This window comes from Grus americana, chromosome 12 (genome assembly GCF_028858705.1).
Source record: "Grus americana isolate bGruAme1 chromosome 12, bGruAme1.mat, whole genome shotgun sequence".
In the NCBI taxonomy this organism is placed as follows: Eukaryota; Metazoa; Chordata; class Aves; order Gruiformes; family Gruidae; genus Grus; species Grus americana.
Window position 1 is genome coordinate 16463045 of NC_072863.1, and position 18294 is coordinate 16481338.

Genomic DNA, 18294 nt, shown 5'->3' on the forward strand with positions numbered 1-18294 from the left:
CTCAACAGCCCACAGGTTTTAGGGTACTATTTTGTTTTCAACAGGACTGGAGCAAACAATGAAGGAACAGCTTTATGAAGCTAGACCTATCCATTTGCCCAGGCATCCCAATACTTCACTTTGACTGCAGATACTGAACTTGCAGCATCTCAACAGAGACTGACTTTCAGAAAAAATAAGCCCAAGCCCCTTCGCTACCAGCTACTTTTAAAAAGCTTCAACCCAGAAGTTTCCCCCTCCCAGAAGGGCCATATACCCACTGGTAGGTGAAGCAGCTCCAGGCCTCACCAGCACCTGGACAAATACAGGAAGAACATGAATACGTTTGTAGAGAAAAGGGGAGCACCATCAAGGCAAGATTCAGTCTAGATACTGCTCAAATTCTGGAGCAAAAGAGGAGCGAGCACTTTAACCACACCATTATCAGCTTCCATGGATGTCGCATCACCACGGTCTTACATTTTTCTCTTTCTTCACAGAAAGACGCACACATGCAGAATGCCAGCCTTCTAAAAACGGTGTTATGTGTAACACCGCTAATGGACTGCTACAAAGGTGACCATGAGTTCCTTATATGTGCCTTTCTCAAGATTATTCAACAGCCATTAAGGTATGTGGGACAATGAGTCTGCTTCTGAAACTGCCCCTTACCAGCTTCATCACACCTTACCCACTCCTGCCACCTTTACGTTCAGCTGGACTTTCCAAATAACCTGTTGTGAAATTGATTTTCCACTGAACAAATACTTACATAATATTTGATGAGTATTTTTTCCTTATTCATTAATCGTGATGAACACATCATGAAATCCTCTAATGTATTCATTATTCAATATTATTAAAACATTTTGTCGGCAAATAATTCTTAGTTTATAGGTCATTCGAATTGCAAATTGTAACTATTCTAGTCATAGTTTGCCGTTTATTTTTTAACATAAGTAATTTATTTAACTTAAGTAATGCATACAGCCAATTTAATCAACGTGCAGTGAATTTCAATTTGCGCATTTGGCTTTCATATTCCTAGTTACATAAATCATGCACTCAGGAAACTGAAAATAATAATATGGGACTTAAGTGAATAATTGGAGCCACATGAACTAGTTCCACGGAAAACATGGAAATAGTCACATATACAAGCAAATCTAAATTCACTTTCCAAATCATATGAACATTTGCAACTCTTTTTTCCCTTTCTAATTCACTCTGATACAGTTAATTTGTAACAAAACCATGCCAGCAGCTACAGCAGACATTGCCAGATTGCTTTCCACTTCCTCCTCTGTATCCTTATTTAGGATATTAAATAACCCTAGTCGCTATTAACTTTTCTTCATGCAGTATCTCAGAAGGTATCTGACCACCACATATAGCAAAAGACCTTCAACTTCCACAGCATTTGGGAGGCAAACTGCAATTAGCGGTTACCTGAATCGATCATAAATAGCCTAGGACAGCTCTAGTTACTTAATGCTTTTGATTTTATTATAAGACCAGAGATAAAACTATAATGAGGTTCAGTGATAATACGAAGTTGGTCCTCTGGGACTTAAAATTGAAGTAAGTAGGCAGAAATTAAATGTTTATCTAGCAGATTCCTGTTCGTTCATGTTTTAATGTATACCTCCACCTATCCTTCTACTGCAATTAAGGAACAGCTCAAATTAGTCTGATCATCCTCCTTCAAGGAGAGAATAAAGAAATAAAGAAAGAAGAAATAAAGAAAGAAACGAAGTGAAGCTGACAGTCGATACCTATTACCAACATAACTTTTCCTAGTGAAAAGACCTTATTTGGAACTGGCAATGGACCAAAACCTGCACTACCTCCACAGCTCTGAGACTTCCTCCTTTAACTGAATTCAAGGCAGAAAACAAACTATGTACAAGCAATCTGGAATAAGCTTATATGTGCTCACCCATGTCAATACATTGTACGGTCTACAATGAGCGGATGACCTGGAAGCAAGAGCAAATATATTCTGTGCTATATCAACAAAGTCAGGTTCTTAAAAAAAAAAAAACCAAAACCCAAAAACCCACCAAAAAAACAAACAGCCACAGCCCTTGTCCTCTGTAGGTAAGTCTAGAAAGGGGTTTCAGACACACAAAATTAGTGCTGAGATTCAAAGAGCTGGGTTAATCATGAGAAAAGGATCAGCCACAGAAAGTCCAGATCAAAAAACTTGTATTTCCTCACCTCTTCTCAAGCTGCAGAGCTGTTCAGACAGGTGGGCTTTTGCTTCAGACTGCTCTCCAGTTATTAGAGGATGCATGTTTCATATCCCAGACAGACCAACAAGTTAAAAACTGTAACCACTACTGAACTGTTGAACCAGCAGTTAAATGGACAGAATTGTGGTTATGCACATGAATCGAAATAGGCTTTTTTGAGTGAAGAGGCAAAATAAAGGCAATTTCTGCAGTCAAGTCTTGTGTAGATTCATGCAGATGCTGTTGTGTCTTGTGACAATGCCAAACAATAATGACATAAGACTTTCACACTGGCGTAGAATATACAAATGGTAAGTTCCAGAAGGAACATCCATTAGAAAGACCAATCCTCATGGACAAGTTCTTCTGGTGGCAATTACAGAAGAAAAAAAAGACTGTGGGGTTGCCCTGACATTGGGATTTTGGGTCTGAGGAGACAGGCAGGTAGGGAAATTGAATGGCCCTTCCAAGGTATTACAGGGGCAGTCAAATCTGAAGAGGATTAGGTCAGAAATGGCATGGTCTAAGTACTCTGCTTATTTGGGTGATAAACTGGAGTTCTTCAAAGGGTTCCAGACCACTATATCCATGGTAGATGAACCCAAACGGTAACCCACCCAAGCATCCTGCATGAATGAATTAGGTATACCATTGCACAGCATGCACCCCACTGCAAGGGGATACAGAACTAACTAAACTCATTGCTAGATTTCAACACCCTAAATTTCTGCCCCTTTCCCAGGTGGTAGCATCAATCTGCTTAGCTCATGCAGGTGGGTGAATGCCAAGGTGAGAAACACAGCCTGCAACCTATCAATTCTCGCCCACAGTGCCCTGTTTGCCAAACAGGGAACAAAGAACACAAGCTTTTGTGAGTTTTTTGCATGATGGGTTTCACGTGAGAGCTCAGAAAACCTTTAGCACATGCCATTTCGTGCAGCAATGGCCTGTTGTGCTGACAAAAGCAAACTGGCCCTGCCTAATTCCCTCCACCAAATTCTCTAGTAATGTAGCTCCATTTTAAAAGTGGGCAGACAGCCAGATGGCACAGAGGCAACACAACTTGAACCACCCTTTCTTCACACTGTGCAACTGGACTTTAAATTGTGGTCCCTGCAAGCCTCTCCAAGGGTGATGCTAGTCTACACTGCTGTACAAAAAAAATGTTCATTGCAAAGTCTTCCTTTTCCACTCGAATCTTTCTTCTCATTCTACATGACAAATTCTGAAATCCTTACTAAATGCCATGACACACTGAATTGTTATTAACAAGCTTATTAGAGCTGTGAAACAGGATTTCCATTACATAAATCTCTTACTTTCCCCATAGTACAACGGGATACCATCCTAAGTATCTTATAATGCCCAGTGACCTACCTATTGCCTTGTAACAGAAGCAATCATATCTGATGTTGCCCTTTATGAATTCTCCAGCTGTCTTGATTCATTAACATACTGTTAAATGTTCCTTGTCTACCAGTGAAAATGTCCTGCTCTCGCATCTCCTAAGTAGCCTCTCTCCACTCAGCTCCTTGTTTAATCAATGCTAATTACATAGTCCTGTGATCATCTCCTGAAATTAGCACAAATGGTAACAAGTTCTTTGATTGCCAATGTTTTTGTAAATGTTATATTAAAAAATAGCACTAAAATAACAGCATAGACAGAATTTGTATTAGAACCATGCACGCTGCTTCAAAATTCACCACAAGGATGGCATGCAGAGTGGGAGCCCACTGCCATTCACTTCAACGGATTCAATTAAACACTGCACAAAGAAACCCACCTACTTCCAGTTTGGAAAAGCACTGGTGAGGAAAAACAGAAGCTACAGTGAGTATTAGCAATAAGAGAACATGACATTGCAGCTGCAAATTCTCAATGTGTCATTTCTTAAGACAAAAAATAAATTGATTTTGTTATAACCTCATTAGTTTAGCAATATGTGGGGATGGGGAAGGGGAAAAAAAAAATCAGTGTAAGCCAATTTCAGAATGTTGTTCAGAGATTGCTTAAAACCAGGGCATTTGATGAAGATTGCTTCACATTTCTAACTATGCAGCATCATGTAGTGCCAGTCTCTGCACAACACAAAATCCGTTACCAAACAGCTCCTGTGAGAACTTAAACAAAAGACTAGAACATGCCTGTTTGGTACTGAAAGTCAAACCTCTACAAACTCCCACCACCCAACAGGAGCTAAATAACTATAAAAATATAGGACAGGTCATTTCGATATACAATGAGATGGGAAATAAATGACTATCCAAGATACTAAGAAAAATCTATGAGGAATGAATTGCATAACTGGGTCAAGCCATTAATTCTGAAAAGTACTGGGAGCCCGGTGGATAATTTAGAGTGATTGTCCAAGACAAGCAGCAGCTTATTTGAGAAAGTTTCTATGAAAATGCTGTCTTAAATATTTTATTGTAAAATAATAAAACAAATTCCTGGAGGATGACCAGCTCCATCAAAGACAGGGCCACTGAGATGAACAAAAAAAAAAAAAAAAAAAAAAAAATGAAATCCCAATGCCTCTGAAGTCAGAGGCAAAATCCCGACTGGCTTCACTCTAGCCCAGCTCTCGCCAACTGTCCAGTCAGATGTTTCCAGTTTCCTCAGCCAAATGCCCTGCTGAGGACTAGCTCTGAGTCACAGCACCATTAAGATCATCCTCTATGGGATATGGATGGAAATTCATGACAAATTGATTCAATTTCCTAATTTGACACTAGCCACCATTTCTGTATGGTCATTTTTCTACTCATTGCAGGAGTTAAAAACATAATATACCCTTTCTCCCATCAGCTTTTATTCTTCCTTAACTTCTCTGTAAAGCTCTGTGCAATGGGAAACATCTTAACAGACATGCCAAAAACCAAACACCATGAACCTTCAGCCTAGTTTGCAAGCACACTTGCACATTTCTTATACACATGGCCTTACTTTTGTTCCATTTTCAAAAGGAATACAGAACACTTTTAGAACACAAAATACTGCAGTGCCAGAAAGCAGACTTAAAACTGAGCAATTGTCCTCATCTTCACAACATTATTTTGCAGCACACAACTGACATTCAAACATTAGAAATCTCTCTGCAAGGACACTGAAACATCAGAGCAGTACAGGTTATCTAAAACTAAGGAATTTGTTCTTAATTTTTTTAAGAACAAGTTGGATTACCTTCTGTTAGGACTGGCCCAACTAATACTTGCTCACCAGCCCACCTGAGGATCATTCTTTCAACTCTATGGTTTCTATAAAGGTTTTTCTGAATGCTCAAGAATTCTGGATAAAAAGCAGGAAGAACCTGAAGACTCATTACTGTCAACAGAACTCCAGAAGCATGCTGTTACAAATAGATATAGTCAGAGATTAAAAAAAAACAACACTGACCAAATGCGTCTTCTGAATTGGGTACAAAACTTGACTACCTCAGATTATCTAACAGAAAGGTCAATCAATGGTTACTGCCATACTACCCCATGTCATTTCTATCTGCAAGATTATTATACGCAAAAAGCAGAAGCCTCGGGAAGGTCCATTGCTCCATCAGACTGCAGCACAGCAAAGAACTTCTGGAAGCTTTGAGCTCCTTATCTGTACTCCAAGCACCTACCAGAGCTTCCAGATGTCCTGGTGAGCCAACCACGCACAGCAGTGCCAACAGCACACACAAACCAGTTGTCATGTGCAAATGACATCCAAGGGCTCTTTTAGTTCCCTACTCTTCTAAAACAAGATGAAGACAGACAGAGGCAAAATATTGTTTGACTAGAGAAACTGCCAGTGAGCAAGAGGTTATTTGTTGTGCAAGTGAGAACTGGTATGTGAATTTTAAACAGATGTAATGGTTACTTAATGCTTAATATTCCCTCACAGCATTGGAGATGTAAGCTAATAACAATTCTGAACTCTTGTAGAGGACAATTCAGTATCCAACAACATGATCATTCGTCAAGAAACTCAAATACAAACCACCTTGAAGCTTTTGCTAAAGGAAAATGTATCCTTGTCCAATGGACATGTCCGCTTCAAGACTTCACGCATCCATGGGACATGACAAGCTGATGGGAAGAAGGCTCCACAGAACTGCACGGTTCCAGTCACGCATGACTGAGAAATTCACATTGAAAGGAGTGCTGAGAAGGATAATCCAGGAGAACAAGCAAACTGAGATTCAATTTTGCAAGATGAAGGGAGCAAAATAATTGTCCCCTAAGTACATTGGGGGAAGCACCAGGGAGGCAGAAAAGCTATTTACACAGCCCCAAGTAAAAATGGGTACCGTTGGGGTGGGAATGAGAAGGTAGTCTCCAGTCACCAGAGCCCAGTGGTTCTGAGGGAGGAACAGTACTGGAAGCCTGGATCCAACTGCTTTCACAATACATCTTGATAAAATGAAGGGGAATACATGACATGTTTGCCCACTACAGCAAAGGACTTGATCTAAAAGCATCCCCACCTCTCCCCACACACAGGCATCCGAGTGTGTAATGCTTTGAATCTCCCCATTCAATTAATTGGTTGCACTCCACTATTTCTGAAAAGTATCAGCCTTTAAAGCCTCAGGAAGTAGCTACAGAAACAATTCTGTCATACTCTCAACACATGAATGTTTCTATGGTGACTTTCTAGCACTTCACTGGATTCCCTCTCCTAAACACTCAGGGTACTCCCACACCACACTGCAATCCCAAACCCTAGGTAAACCAAAATGGAAAATGGAGTTTTTTCTATACCCAAAAGAAAAGTCAAGCTTTAAATATGCATTTGCTGTATACCCACGCATCACACCTCCATGGCCTGAACATGTTCTAGGGCAATGCCGGATGATGCCACATCATCCAACCAGTGGCAGTGACACTGTCAAAGCTATCCTTTGCTAAATATATACCATGAGCTCACTTGAGCCTGGAATATCAGAGTATTTTGTCTTGAAATACCACCTTCTCCTGGAACATTTATACTCACAGGCTGTTCGTAGATACTAGAGCACAGAGTCCACCTAAATACGGAATAACTACAAAAAAAGACAAGCCTTCCTCACTGCCATCTCTTTTTTTTTTTTTTTTTAGTATACTTTCTCTTCCTTTTCTATTAAGAAACTCCTCTATCCTCCTCAAGAGCTCATTAAACCTCTCTAAAATATCATTCTGACGCTAGCAAATGCCTTCTGAAAGGGCCAGTGCTGTCAAAGCAACTTGGGACCCCATGAACACTCCCAGAACATTGACCTCTTAGAAGCCAATTCACCTACAACACTTGCACATCCTCATTTGTCTGTTTTCAAGTCATTTAGTCATTTGTTGATAAGCAATTATCAGATCTTCCAGGGTCTGTGGAACATCTTATCCTTGTCTTCAGTTCACCATCAGCTCTGAGACCTTGTGGATGGCAGTGCAGGATAAAACCCTTTCCCATCTGCCTGATCAAACAGTTGATAACCAAGAATTACTATGACACTGGTAAAGTCAGCACTGTGCATGCTAGTGTATAAACAGGTTGGGTGGTTCCTTCACTGTCTATCATTTTCTTAAGGACCTAGAACATGAAGGTATTTCTTGGAAACTCAGTACAGCCCCGAGACTCACAAAGCCTTCACAGGTGCTCATAAGTATTGCCAAATCAGGCCATCCTTTCTTCACACAGCCAATCTTTTTGCACGTTGAAGGTTAATACCTTATTTGCTACAGAATTCTGTTATTCTGTCTCCTTCCATCCTGGCACCAATGCAGCTTCCTGTTGAACACATCGCTACAGATATTTTATTTTCAGTTTTCAGTATTTTCTGGCAAAGGTAACATTAACAAAACAAAGCTTCTTGCAAGCAGCAGCTGTTGTGAGTAGCACATAACCTGTGTAACTGTTTAAAGGAAATAATATGGACTGTTTCCTCTGGGAAATATGTGTAAACGGAGAGGTCTCAGATGCGTAAGAACTTAAGACTCCCCTTACAGTCATTTGGGGATATTCTTATTAAACAAGGGTAGGCTCCGCCTAGCAAGGCTCCAATCACAAACCCCCTCTCAGCGCACACAGCTTTCAACAAACACAGCGGTCATTACAGCAAATAACCCTAGCTGCTGCTCCCGCACAACACTCCATTTTGAGCCTTCTGTACAAGACACTTTTTAAGCAGTTTACTTTTTCAAGGGCTTGTTCATTTCTATGCAAAACCACCACTCTGTTTAAAACAACACCAAGGTTATGGGCCAGCCCCACAGCGTCACAGCCACTCAGGAAATCCTGATGGTCCATGATTAACCCACGCCACGGTGCTGGTCGTTCTTGTATCTACCAATGCATAGGACAGAGTGTCAACTTTAATTTTGAGATTCTGTGATGCTGTCACTTTGTGTCACAGTGTTAAATGGTTTTGATTATCTGATGTCAGCTCAGTTTACTTAAAGCATTCCCACTACTTGCATTTGCTTTCCATCAAAATGTGTCAGAAATCTCTTAGTAAGAACCATTCTTAACCCAAAGGGGTTAGCAGGACCCAGCTGCAACTGCTGGTGGTCACAACGTGCAATGTTTACTTGGTAGGTTCTCCGAGAACAGCTATCCTCATCACAGCATCATTCCCACTGGAATGAGTTTGGTCCTCAAGAAACCCATTCTGGATAGCTTCTACATGGAAGCATTTCCAGTGACCAGGGCTGCCCACACTGTGCATGAGGCAGGCAAGCTGGCCACGCTGCTGGCTGCCCCGGCCTCCTCAGCCAGGCAGAGGGTTTACTTTCCCAGCGCTGTACCCTTTACAAGGGAAATACTTTGCTTCAGTGTGTGACAAAACCTTGCTCAAACACTGCCAGCTTTTCAGTACAGTAGTGGTACCAGGCAGCAGTACTTTCCATTCACTTGCTTCATTATAAAAGTAACATGGGGTTTTTTTGTGAAGATGGGTACTGCAAGGGCTGGAGTCTCCCCTCAGATACATGCCCTAAGAATGAGAAGCAAGTGATGGTAATTGACTTTCAGCTTTTCTTCTCATTATTTATTCATTTCTACAACCTGAATTCACTCTTCTCTGCTCAACCACGGAACATTAACAGCCTTCTCAGAGCATCCTGGAAGCAAGAAACATCAGGTAAAATGCACTCCCACTGACATCCAACTGTCCTGGACCATGAAAACCTTCACAGCCAAGTGATATGCTCTAGAACTGAACTTGAACACAAGCTGCAAATCACTGAACAACACCAAAATTATTATGAAAATGAGTAATAATGTGTTCTTTAAAACTCTTCTGACTTTAAGTCCTGACCTCCCAGTGCACTGTTAGCATTGATAAAGTTTCCTTTATGTCAAGGAAACTACATTCATTGTAAACTGATTCACGCATGATTAGAATCAGTAATATGTGTTTTCAGGGTGATCCTAGACATGAACTGATGCCATTAGAACAGGATAGCTAAAGCAAGTCAACAGTGAAAAGCCTGCAGAAAGTAGGATTTTTTTTTTTAATAAAGTCAAAGTTAATTAAAGAATAACAGTGTTCTTAAATTACTGAAAGATTTAATTTACTCCGGAAACACCTGAATCATCATTAACACTATAAGGATCTCTGCATTAATTCATACCCAAATTCAAGGCTGTGCATTTTGTTAAACTTCTTTCTCCCTGTTCATATTTGTACCCGATTAAACTTTAGTACAGGTGCATACGGGTTAGTAATCACATTTTTATATTTTGAATGCAGATTAGTCCTATTCAAATCTGCATAAATTTGTTATGCATCACTGCAAAAGTGAATGCTCAAGCAACTTTTATTTTTATCTAATCAAATCACTGCTTAATGAAAAATGAGCAACTGTGCACAAAGGTGCACTCGGGCAGACTCTAGGGATCCCTGGGAACAGGAATATTTACCACGCAGTAGGGCTACCAGGTGCAGGTCTCTCCAGCCTCATGGTCAAAGCCTGATCAGGATCAGCAGCATCCAAAATGGCAGTGTTACCTTCTGCAGAAAGATTAAATCAAGGTTTCCACCACAGGATGGACCCAGAAGGAGCTTGTACAGAAAGAACTCCTCACCTAAGCCTTAGTGTAGTGAATTACGACTTGGAAGACTCTCACCGAAATCCCTCCTCCAGAATGGAAATGGACAAGTCTCTTTGCTTCCCTATACCTGAATTTTCTGGCTGTGCAACAAGCACCACATCTTTTCTTCTAAGGTGAGTAGCTGCAACGACAGGAGCTGAACTTCAGGCAGCAAAACAGTTCATTTAATTAAACTGCCAGCAGTCACATTACACAGTGGTTGGTAATATTAAGCAGTTTAGTCTGGAAGTAACAAGACAAAGCACACACCTCCCACTGCTGAAATTGTATTAAACTGTTTTCAGAGAGTCTGCAATTAAACAAATACGCACAAACTGGCATGACTTGTTAGTACAATTGTGAGGATCTAGTCCAGAAACAAGTCTGCTGGTGGAGACAAAGAGGGGTTTTTCAAAGCAAAATGTAAAAGACACAACCACTTGGAAATGTCATCCTGAAGTAGTCAACAGTGTCCAGGTGACTTATAATCCATGTACTCCCTCATCCATGCTCCCATCCACACCCTCGACCTTCAGCCAGCACAGACGTCAGAGCAGCTGATGGGTACAGCCCCAGCTCAAAAAGCACCATGGACAATAGTAAGACAGTAATAATGAAGACAAGCAGTTAAAAAATTGTGCAAAGTGATTTCAGACCTAAACTTGAACAGAAGGCTTGATCACCTCCAGAGTCCACCCCTCCACGCAGCAAAGGCCAGTGGTGGAGGAAGGAGATGGATACAGAGTACAGTTCCTGGAGGGGACAAGGCACTCTACTCACCCATCCCACTCCCAGCTATCATGCTGTACAAAGCCACCTCACAGCTTTAGGCAAATCTGTATTTCCTCATCCCAGGAGCTAAAGAAACACAGGTATTGGGATCTGCAAAATCTGTGTAAATTACCGTAGGGCTGGAGTAAAGGAATCGTAGTGCATTCACCTGAACAGCTGCAGCAGAAGCAACAAAGGCTTGAACGGATATGGATACTATATCACATGCAGATCATTTTAACATCTGCCTCACCACGTATGAGAACATCGCGCAATGATCTCATCTTCAAACTCACAAAAATTTTACAAGCGTGCTGCCATCTTGGAAGCACGCTCTGCTCATTTCCAATTATGCAGCACAAACAGCGAGGCAAAGCGGCTGCACCCTATTTCAAGTTCAAATCAGCAAGAGAGATGCTTAAATAAAATAACTACATGAAAATTAATGCACAGCTACACTTTCCATTCAGCTCCTCTACTGGTATCTCCTTTCCACAAAAGGAAAAAAGGTCCCTGCAGACCCAGGCTCCCACAGCAGCAGCAGCACTGGGTCCACAGGGCTTCCTACAGGAGCAAAGCCCTGAGGACATCCCCGCTCACAGGGCTTCCTTCTCTATACTCCTCCCTGCAGGCAAGCACCCACCACTGTAACTTCTTAATTGCCATTTCTCCTTGTTCCACATGGATTTGTTTAAGGGATTTTGAAAAGAGGAATTTGAAAGAAGTTAAATTAAGGCTTAGGAACAAGCAGCAACTGGCAATAAACAAGTTCCCCAAAGTGTGAGAGAGTTTGTCCTCCACACTCACAGCACATTTCAAGGTCAATTACACTCCCTAATGAACCGCTTAGCCACAGCCAGGCTGTGGGAGTTACACCAGGCTGAAGAAAAGCACAAATAGCTCACATTCGTGCTTCTGCCAGGCTGAAATCAAAACTCATTCCTTTCCAGCCAGGAAGGCTGTGGACCCACAATGGAAGCTAAAACTCTGCGCCTCAACCCTCGTCTCGACAGCATAGCCACCCTGCTTCACCCAACAGATCCTTCCAGAAACACTTTTTTTCTTTCATTTTTACTTTTTAATTACATTTCTATTTGCATTTCCTTTAAAAAGTGTATCATAACCCTCTCCTGACTTTCCCATCTGCCACCCCCCTCCTACCCACATCCTCCCAAGAAACACAGTCACCACCAACTTTCCTAAAAAATCCATACATCGAGGTAACTGAAAACCAAATACTTCATATTAAAATATTTATGAAATTTGGTTAAGAATAAAAAATGAAAAAGCATTTTAGATACTTCTCTTCACTGATTTTTCAGAGAATGCATGCATTTTTCAGCCTAATTTTTACTCTCCATAGACTTGAACGGATACGTTGGTAACCTAAATTGGTCTTTTTGCCATCTGCACACAGTGACTGTCTTATCTACCTGCCAGAGAGTGGACAACTTTTTTCACTTTCACAGAAAATAATCTATTTCAGAAATCAAATCCATGTGACCGAATAATATGAACGTATTTAATTTTTCTATGGGTCAGACAGACACCCTGCCCATGGGCTGTGGAGAGACTGGGGAAACGCAACACTTAAGTGGCTGTACCTGCCACCCCAGGATACAGCTTTTTCCCCAAAAAACTCTTACCACCTCATCAAGATTTATTACATGCGGTTGGGCCACTAAAAACAGATAAGTTTAATCAGAAAACCCAGCATTTAACTGCTATACTTAATCCATTCATCTCTAATACATTTTAGAACAGTTTTCTTGTTGTGTTATTTAAAAGGGCTAACGTGGATAAGAATCAGTTTTAGACTGACATATTACCTGAATAATTTACCAAGATAAAATATTTTTACTGATCATCACACTGTTATTCAATAGCAAAATTATTGCACATGTTTAAAAGCATTCCGCTTTAGGGAGAACAGACTAGTATTAACATGAATGCATTAAGTCTAATTTTCATTATTGTGGTTGAATACAATGCCAAAAATGTATATAAATAAACTTTAACAGCGTTAGTAAGCAATATCTATTTAAAAAAAACCCCACACATTAAAAGGCTATTTATTAACCACACAATGAAATTAGCTTTGCTTTTTTTTTAAAAAAGGGTATGGCTTTCAAATTATCAGTTTGTCTTCACCTGCAATTTACACAGCACCCAGATGAAGAGCGTCAAGTCTCTAAACACTGGGAACATTAGATATTTAAATTTTGTAATTAGCTCCATTGTTCTCAGCCACTGCAAGATCAGAGGTTACTAGGAGCCACCTCTTCCTCCTCATTGACAAACATTTGCATATAGAAATTTGACAGAAAAAAGCAAAATAAAACCAAAATGCCCCAAACCCCAGAATACAAAGTATGCTGTGAGGCAGCCAGAGCTGGTGAAGTGACAGGGTAAGCGTGCTCCAGCACTCCAGTCTTGCACTGCTGAAGCCAGGGAGAGTTTTACTGCTGACTAAATCGAGGCCAGGATTTCAACCTACAGTATTTTCTTCTGTAATTTGAGGGATACTCTGATTAACTACAAATAATTAGCTCATTTTAAAATGGCATAATCTTCTTTGTGTGTGATGCACATTCTAAAAATGGATTAGCACGGGGTCTAATGCTGGAGCCTCTCTAGCATTAAAGGATTACAGGACATCAATCTGAACTCACAGCTAATTGGGATGGCAAAATCCACTTGTTCTGCCTGTGCGGCAGGACCTGCAGGACAGTGCATGGAGGGGCATGCGCCTGCCCACCGCATGTGCAAATTGAATGGCTTTTGTTGTGGCTAAAACGATCGCTTTCTGCAGTGCTGATTTTTGGAAAGCCAGGCACAAGGGCATTCGACTGGACATCACTGTTTAATAACCCTGGAGTCACAACTGCAGATGTCTAAATTAACACGAGATTTGAGAGGGTAGCAGATGGTTAGGAAGCTCTTACTGTGAAGGTCCTAACGATTTCCAAAGGTAAAACAGCAAGTAGCTTTTATGTATAAATGATACCCACCATATGGTAAGCATGATTGAAATTTTAAACAAAAAAAAAATTAAATTATTACAGTTAGATTTAATCGAACCAAAACCAATTAGAAGTAAAGCTGAGCTTTATGATAAAGATTGGAAACAGCTTATATCAATAACATTAATGCTGCCAGAAAGGGGAGCAGGGCACACACCAGAAGAGTGGTATTCTTAAGTACTAGACACAAATCCCATTGAAATGCAGCTTGCTCCTTTGAAGATACATCCAAAGATAAGGTTGGCATTTCCAGGCACCAAAATCAATAAACAGACACACAATCAATAGAAAAAAACATATTTACGTTAATTTATTAATCTATTAATTTATTGATTGTGATTACAGGCAATGATTACAGCCTGATTACAGGCTGTGAATAGGTACTTTTTTTATATAGTAAGCATTCCACAAAAATAAATACAAATGACATGTGCCCTTCTCCAGTTATCAGAGCACCTATACATGCATATGAAGGCAGGAAGTTACCATGTGTTCTTAAAAAATAAAAATCACATTTGCTGGTTTTCAGTAAGAAAACTGGGCACATCCTCATCATCACTTTTGCTAAAGCAAGGAGCTCTTGGTCACAAAAATGAAGATCCCTGGAAGTCTGAGGCTGCCCCATCCTGACGGGCACCCACAGCACCCCACCAGCCGGCCAAGAGCTGTGAGGGCTCCTGCCAGCACCCCAGCACTGCCACCCCCCACTTCTGCATGTGGGGAGGGGGCTACCAGGCAAGCCCCAGGTCCTGCCCCTCCAGGAAGGGCCTCACAGCTAATGTAGGACAACTTGTTTTGAGCTATCACATCATGAATGGTCAGGCCAAAAGACTAAATGCCTGACCGGTGACGTGACATCTACTGCTCTGTACCACTTCTAGCACCAAAAGAAACACTGTTCCGTTTGGTAGAGTTAGGCACATATTTCAAACAGTAAAATCAAAATAGCCACCTGTGGATTATTAGATTATCCACTGCCTCTTAACATAATAAGCAGTTAGATTACATGGCATCCCTCAGTTCATTAAATTAAGCCCACTCAGCAGTATGCAGACTGTCTCCCAGAAATCTGGTGGTTTTCTGAATCCTGTCAGTCATTCTTCACATTGCCACAGGCCTGTGATGAAAAACACGTAAAATTCTGGTTTTACCCAAGTCAACCTCAAATTTCCATAGACTTTAAGGTAGCTGGACTTTTGCTGGATGTTACATGAGATAGCCACAGCAAAAACCTAGAGCTAAGCAGATTTCTGGTCCAGTACTATTACAAGCTCCCAATTCTGCAGGGGATTGTTGACAAATCGTCGTATTTTTTTCAGCAGGTCCAGCGTGAGTTGCAAGTGAACCTTGTACATGTGATACAGAGCCTTTGCAGACAAATCCTGCTTTGATCTTTCAGGTTCACTAGAAACCATGGTGAAACTCAAGAGATGCGTATTAAATCCAGGGGAAAAGATGTTTGCACACGTGTGCACGCACACAGCACCCAGCCTTTCTTCCCTTCCTCATTCTGTTCCCGACACCAACTCCCCAAACAGCAAACCCCAGCTCACATGCATATACCACCCAGTGATAATACAGGAATTAGAGGAAAACTCTACAAGGTTCCATTGGGCTGTTCATCATACTGTGAAACATGCTCCCACTGCATGAAACACCAGCCCTGGAGATGCTCTTTGCTATGGACCCAGGCCCCTTCCCACTAGTGCCATGCTGCGAAACAGGGTCTCCAGGCAGTGCTGGAGACATCAGTCCAGGTACACAGTCTGGTACTGACAGGCTGGTGTTTTCCATCTCCCAGTCTGAGTACCAGAGCAGATCGCCCACTCACCACCCCTATTCTGCGCTGGCTGGGAGGGAGGACCACCCAGCTGGACAGGTGAGACCCATGGCACAAGCATTTAGAGAGGCTGCGGCACCTGAGTTTAGCACTGGCAGCTAGAGGAGTTCTGGGTGCCTCCAAAATACCTCCTCCATGAGGGTTGCAGGGCACAGGAACTGAACTTGCTGTCCTGCTGTAAATGGGAGAGGGAATGTGATTATAAACCATCCTCTGGGGAAGATAGGGAGAAGCCAAAGTATGTTTTATTGATTCCTTCATTTTTGAATGTAAGTGGATAAGTGATTTCACCCTCCAGACATTTCTTAGTCACTGTTGACTTTTACATATTCTTTCAGGGATCAGAAAGTTCATTGTTCCTTCTTTCCCTGTGATGCATGGGGACAATGAGAGACAAGGAGCACTCAGAAGGCAAGCACCTAGCAACAAACCGCAGTCAGGACCAGGGCTACTCTAAGAAATTTTTGTTGCTTTCATTTTAGTCCATGCTCCGTTCATAGGAGAGGCTATTCGCACAAATATACAGGTCATTGGGATAAACGTTTTTCAGCAGCTTAGGGCTGAAGCAGAACATTAGGAAGAAAAGTGTGTACATCTCTGGGGTGTGATAGATAGGGCACACTCAGTGTTAGTAAATCCCATTCCCTTCCTTTCAAGCAACCTGCAGTGAGTCATTGCTACACTATGCCATCCCATCACAGTGTAAAAAACCTCTCAGTAGTAACACTGGCTACAAGTCATGCATCCTTCTCTCCACTAAGGACTGCATGGCAGGAGTATGCAGACAAACATTAAACCAGCTTTCCTTTCAGGGTAGAAAGCCATCGTCCTTTGCTGCAAAGCCAGTGCAGTAACCCAGAAGCAACTCCGATACCTAAAGTTCTTCAGTCTGATGGGGACAGGCCTAGGACAAGTCACCACTGCTCAGCTACTCACAATAGTCCTGAAGAATGTCTAATTTCTCTCCCAAATTACCTCATTTGAAAGACATAATACTTTAATTACAGACTTCCCCATCAGTTAGAAACCCCCCAGCCACTCCATGGTCCACAAATCTTCTCCCTGGTATCCAGTGATAGGATGCATGGGAATGGTTCAAAGTTGCACCAGGGGAAGTTTAGACAAGACATTAGGAAGCATTTCTTTACTGAGAGGGTGGTCAAATACTGGAACAGGCTTCCTAGAGAGGTGATCGATGCCCCAAGCCTGTCAGTGTTTAAAAGGCACTTGGACAATGCCCTTAACATGCTTTAACTTGGTCAGCCCTGAAGTGGTCAGGCAGTTGGACTAGATGATCATTGTAGGTCCCTTCCAACTGAAATAATCTGTTATGTTCTATTCTGTCTCAAATTCTTAATTACTAGTCCATACTTTTGTAAATAGTGTAATTTTCCCCACCATCATGGAGAAACACACAGGATGTTCCCAAAGACAGGCTCAGTCTTCTGCATAGGACTGAGCAGACCTGAGCCACTGCACTTGCTAATTAATTGTTCCCCCACTACTAAGGGAAGAAACCCACCATTAGAGCCCAGCTCCAAGATGCTACTGTTCTTATTCCTCCATCCTGATTTATACACAGCAGAGATGAGTAGTAAAGAAAACATGCCATGAGGATCTTATACTTTTAATTATTTTATCACAGCCTTCACGTACCCTTTTTTGGATATTATTACCCTGGAGAGTACACTAACAACCTTAAGTTGCTGACTAATTAAGTTTTGGTATACTCCAAAGCCGGTTTTTGCACGCTAATTAAATTTACAGGCAGTTAGATTTGACAGGTACTACGGTATCTGCCAACGTGCCTTCATAATCAGTTAAATTATTAATTCTGAGGCAGCAGGCCATCCCCGGGCAGGCAGGGAAGAACTCCGGCAGCAGAGCTGCCCCAGGAGAGCAGCAGCCAGTAACCCTGTGCCACAAGGAGCTGGGGACGCATGGGTGCTCTCTCCCTAGAAGGCAATGGGCTGCAGTTGGGGGCACCTCCTGCCCCCCACATCTATTGGGGAGCCATTTGAATTTCCACCCAGATCTGGCCCTTATGGGATAGCAGAGGCCAGGCAGCAGACAGGCGGGGTGCCTCACTTACCTGTCTTGGTACCCCAGTGATGGGCAGCAAAACCCCCCAGATGCACAATGCCTTCGAGTGCAGACAGCATCCCGCACCCGGCTCTGAAGACTTGCACCTCAGGGTAATTTCAAAAGGCAAGGCAAGCAGCGGGGGCTCCATCAGATACCTGTCCCCAGAAGCCCTCTCCAGAACGCTGGGCAGGCAGACACAGCCCGCACCATCGGAGCTGCCATTGCCGCGCTGCTGTTTGTGATCACAGCAGCCAGACAAATTCCTCAACTCTGCTCCCGCGCTATCACACCTCAGGCCCTCTGCAGACAAAAC

The 18294-nt window shown here is 42.0% G+C and overlaps 1 protein-coding gene across 4 annotated transcripts in view; it reads right to left on the reverse strand.

Annotated features, from left to right (window-relative positions):
* IL1RAPL2 (interleukin 1 receptor accessory protein like 2) overlaps window positions 1-18294 on the reverse strand; it is a 396885-nt gene that overhangs the window by 342286 nt on the left and 36305 nt on the right. The window contains exon 1 of one of the 4 annotated variants that reach the window (XM_054840039.1): window positions 17989-18086. The exons of the other annotated variants lie outside the window; for them this stretch is intronic. Coding sequence (XP_054696014.1) covers window positions 17989-18058 — 70 coding nt within the window. The 5' untranslated portion in view covers window positions 18059-18086. Of the gene's footprint in view, window positions 1-17988; window positions 18087-18294 lie in introns of those variants that run through there. 4 annotated transcript variants of the gene reach the window in all.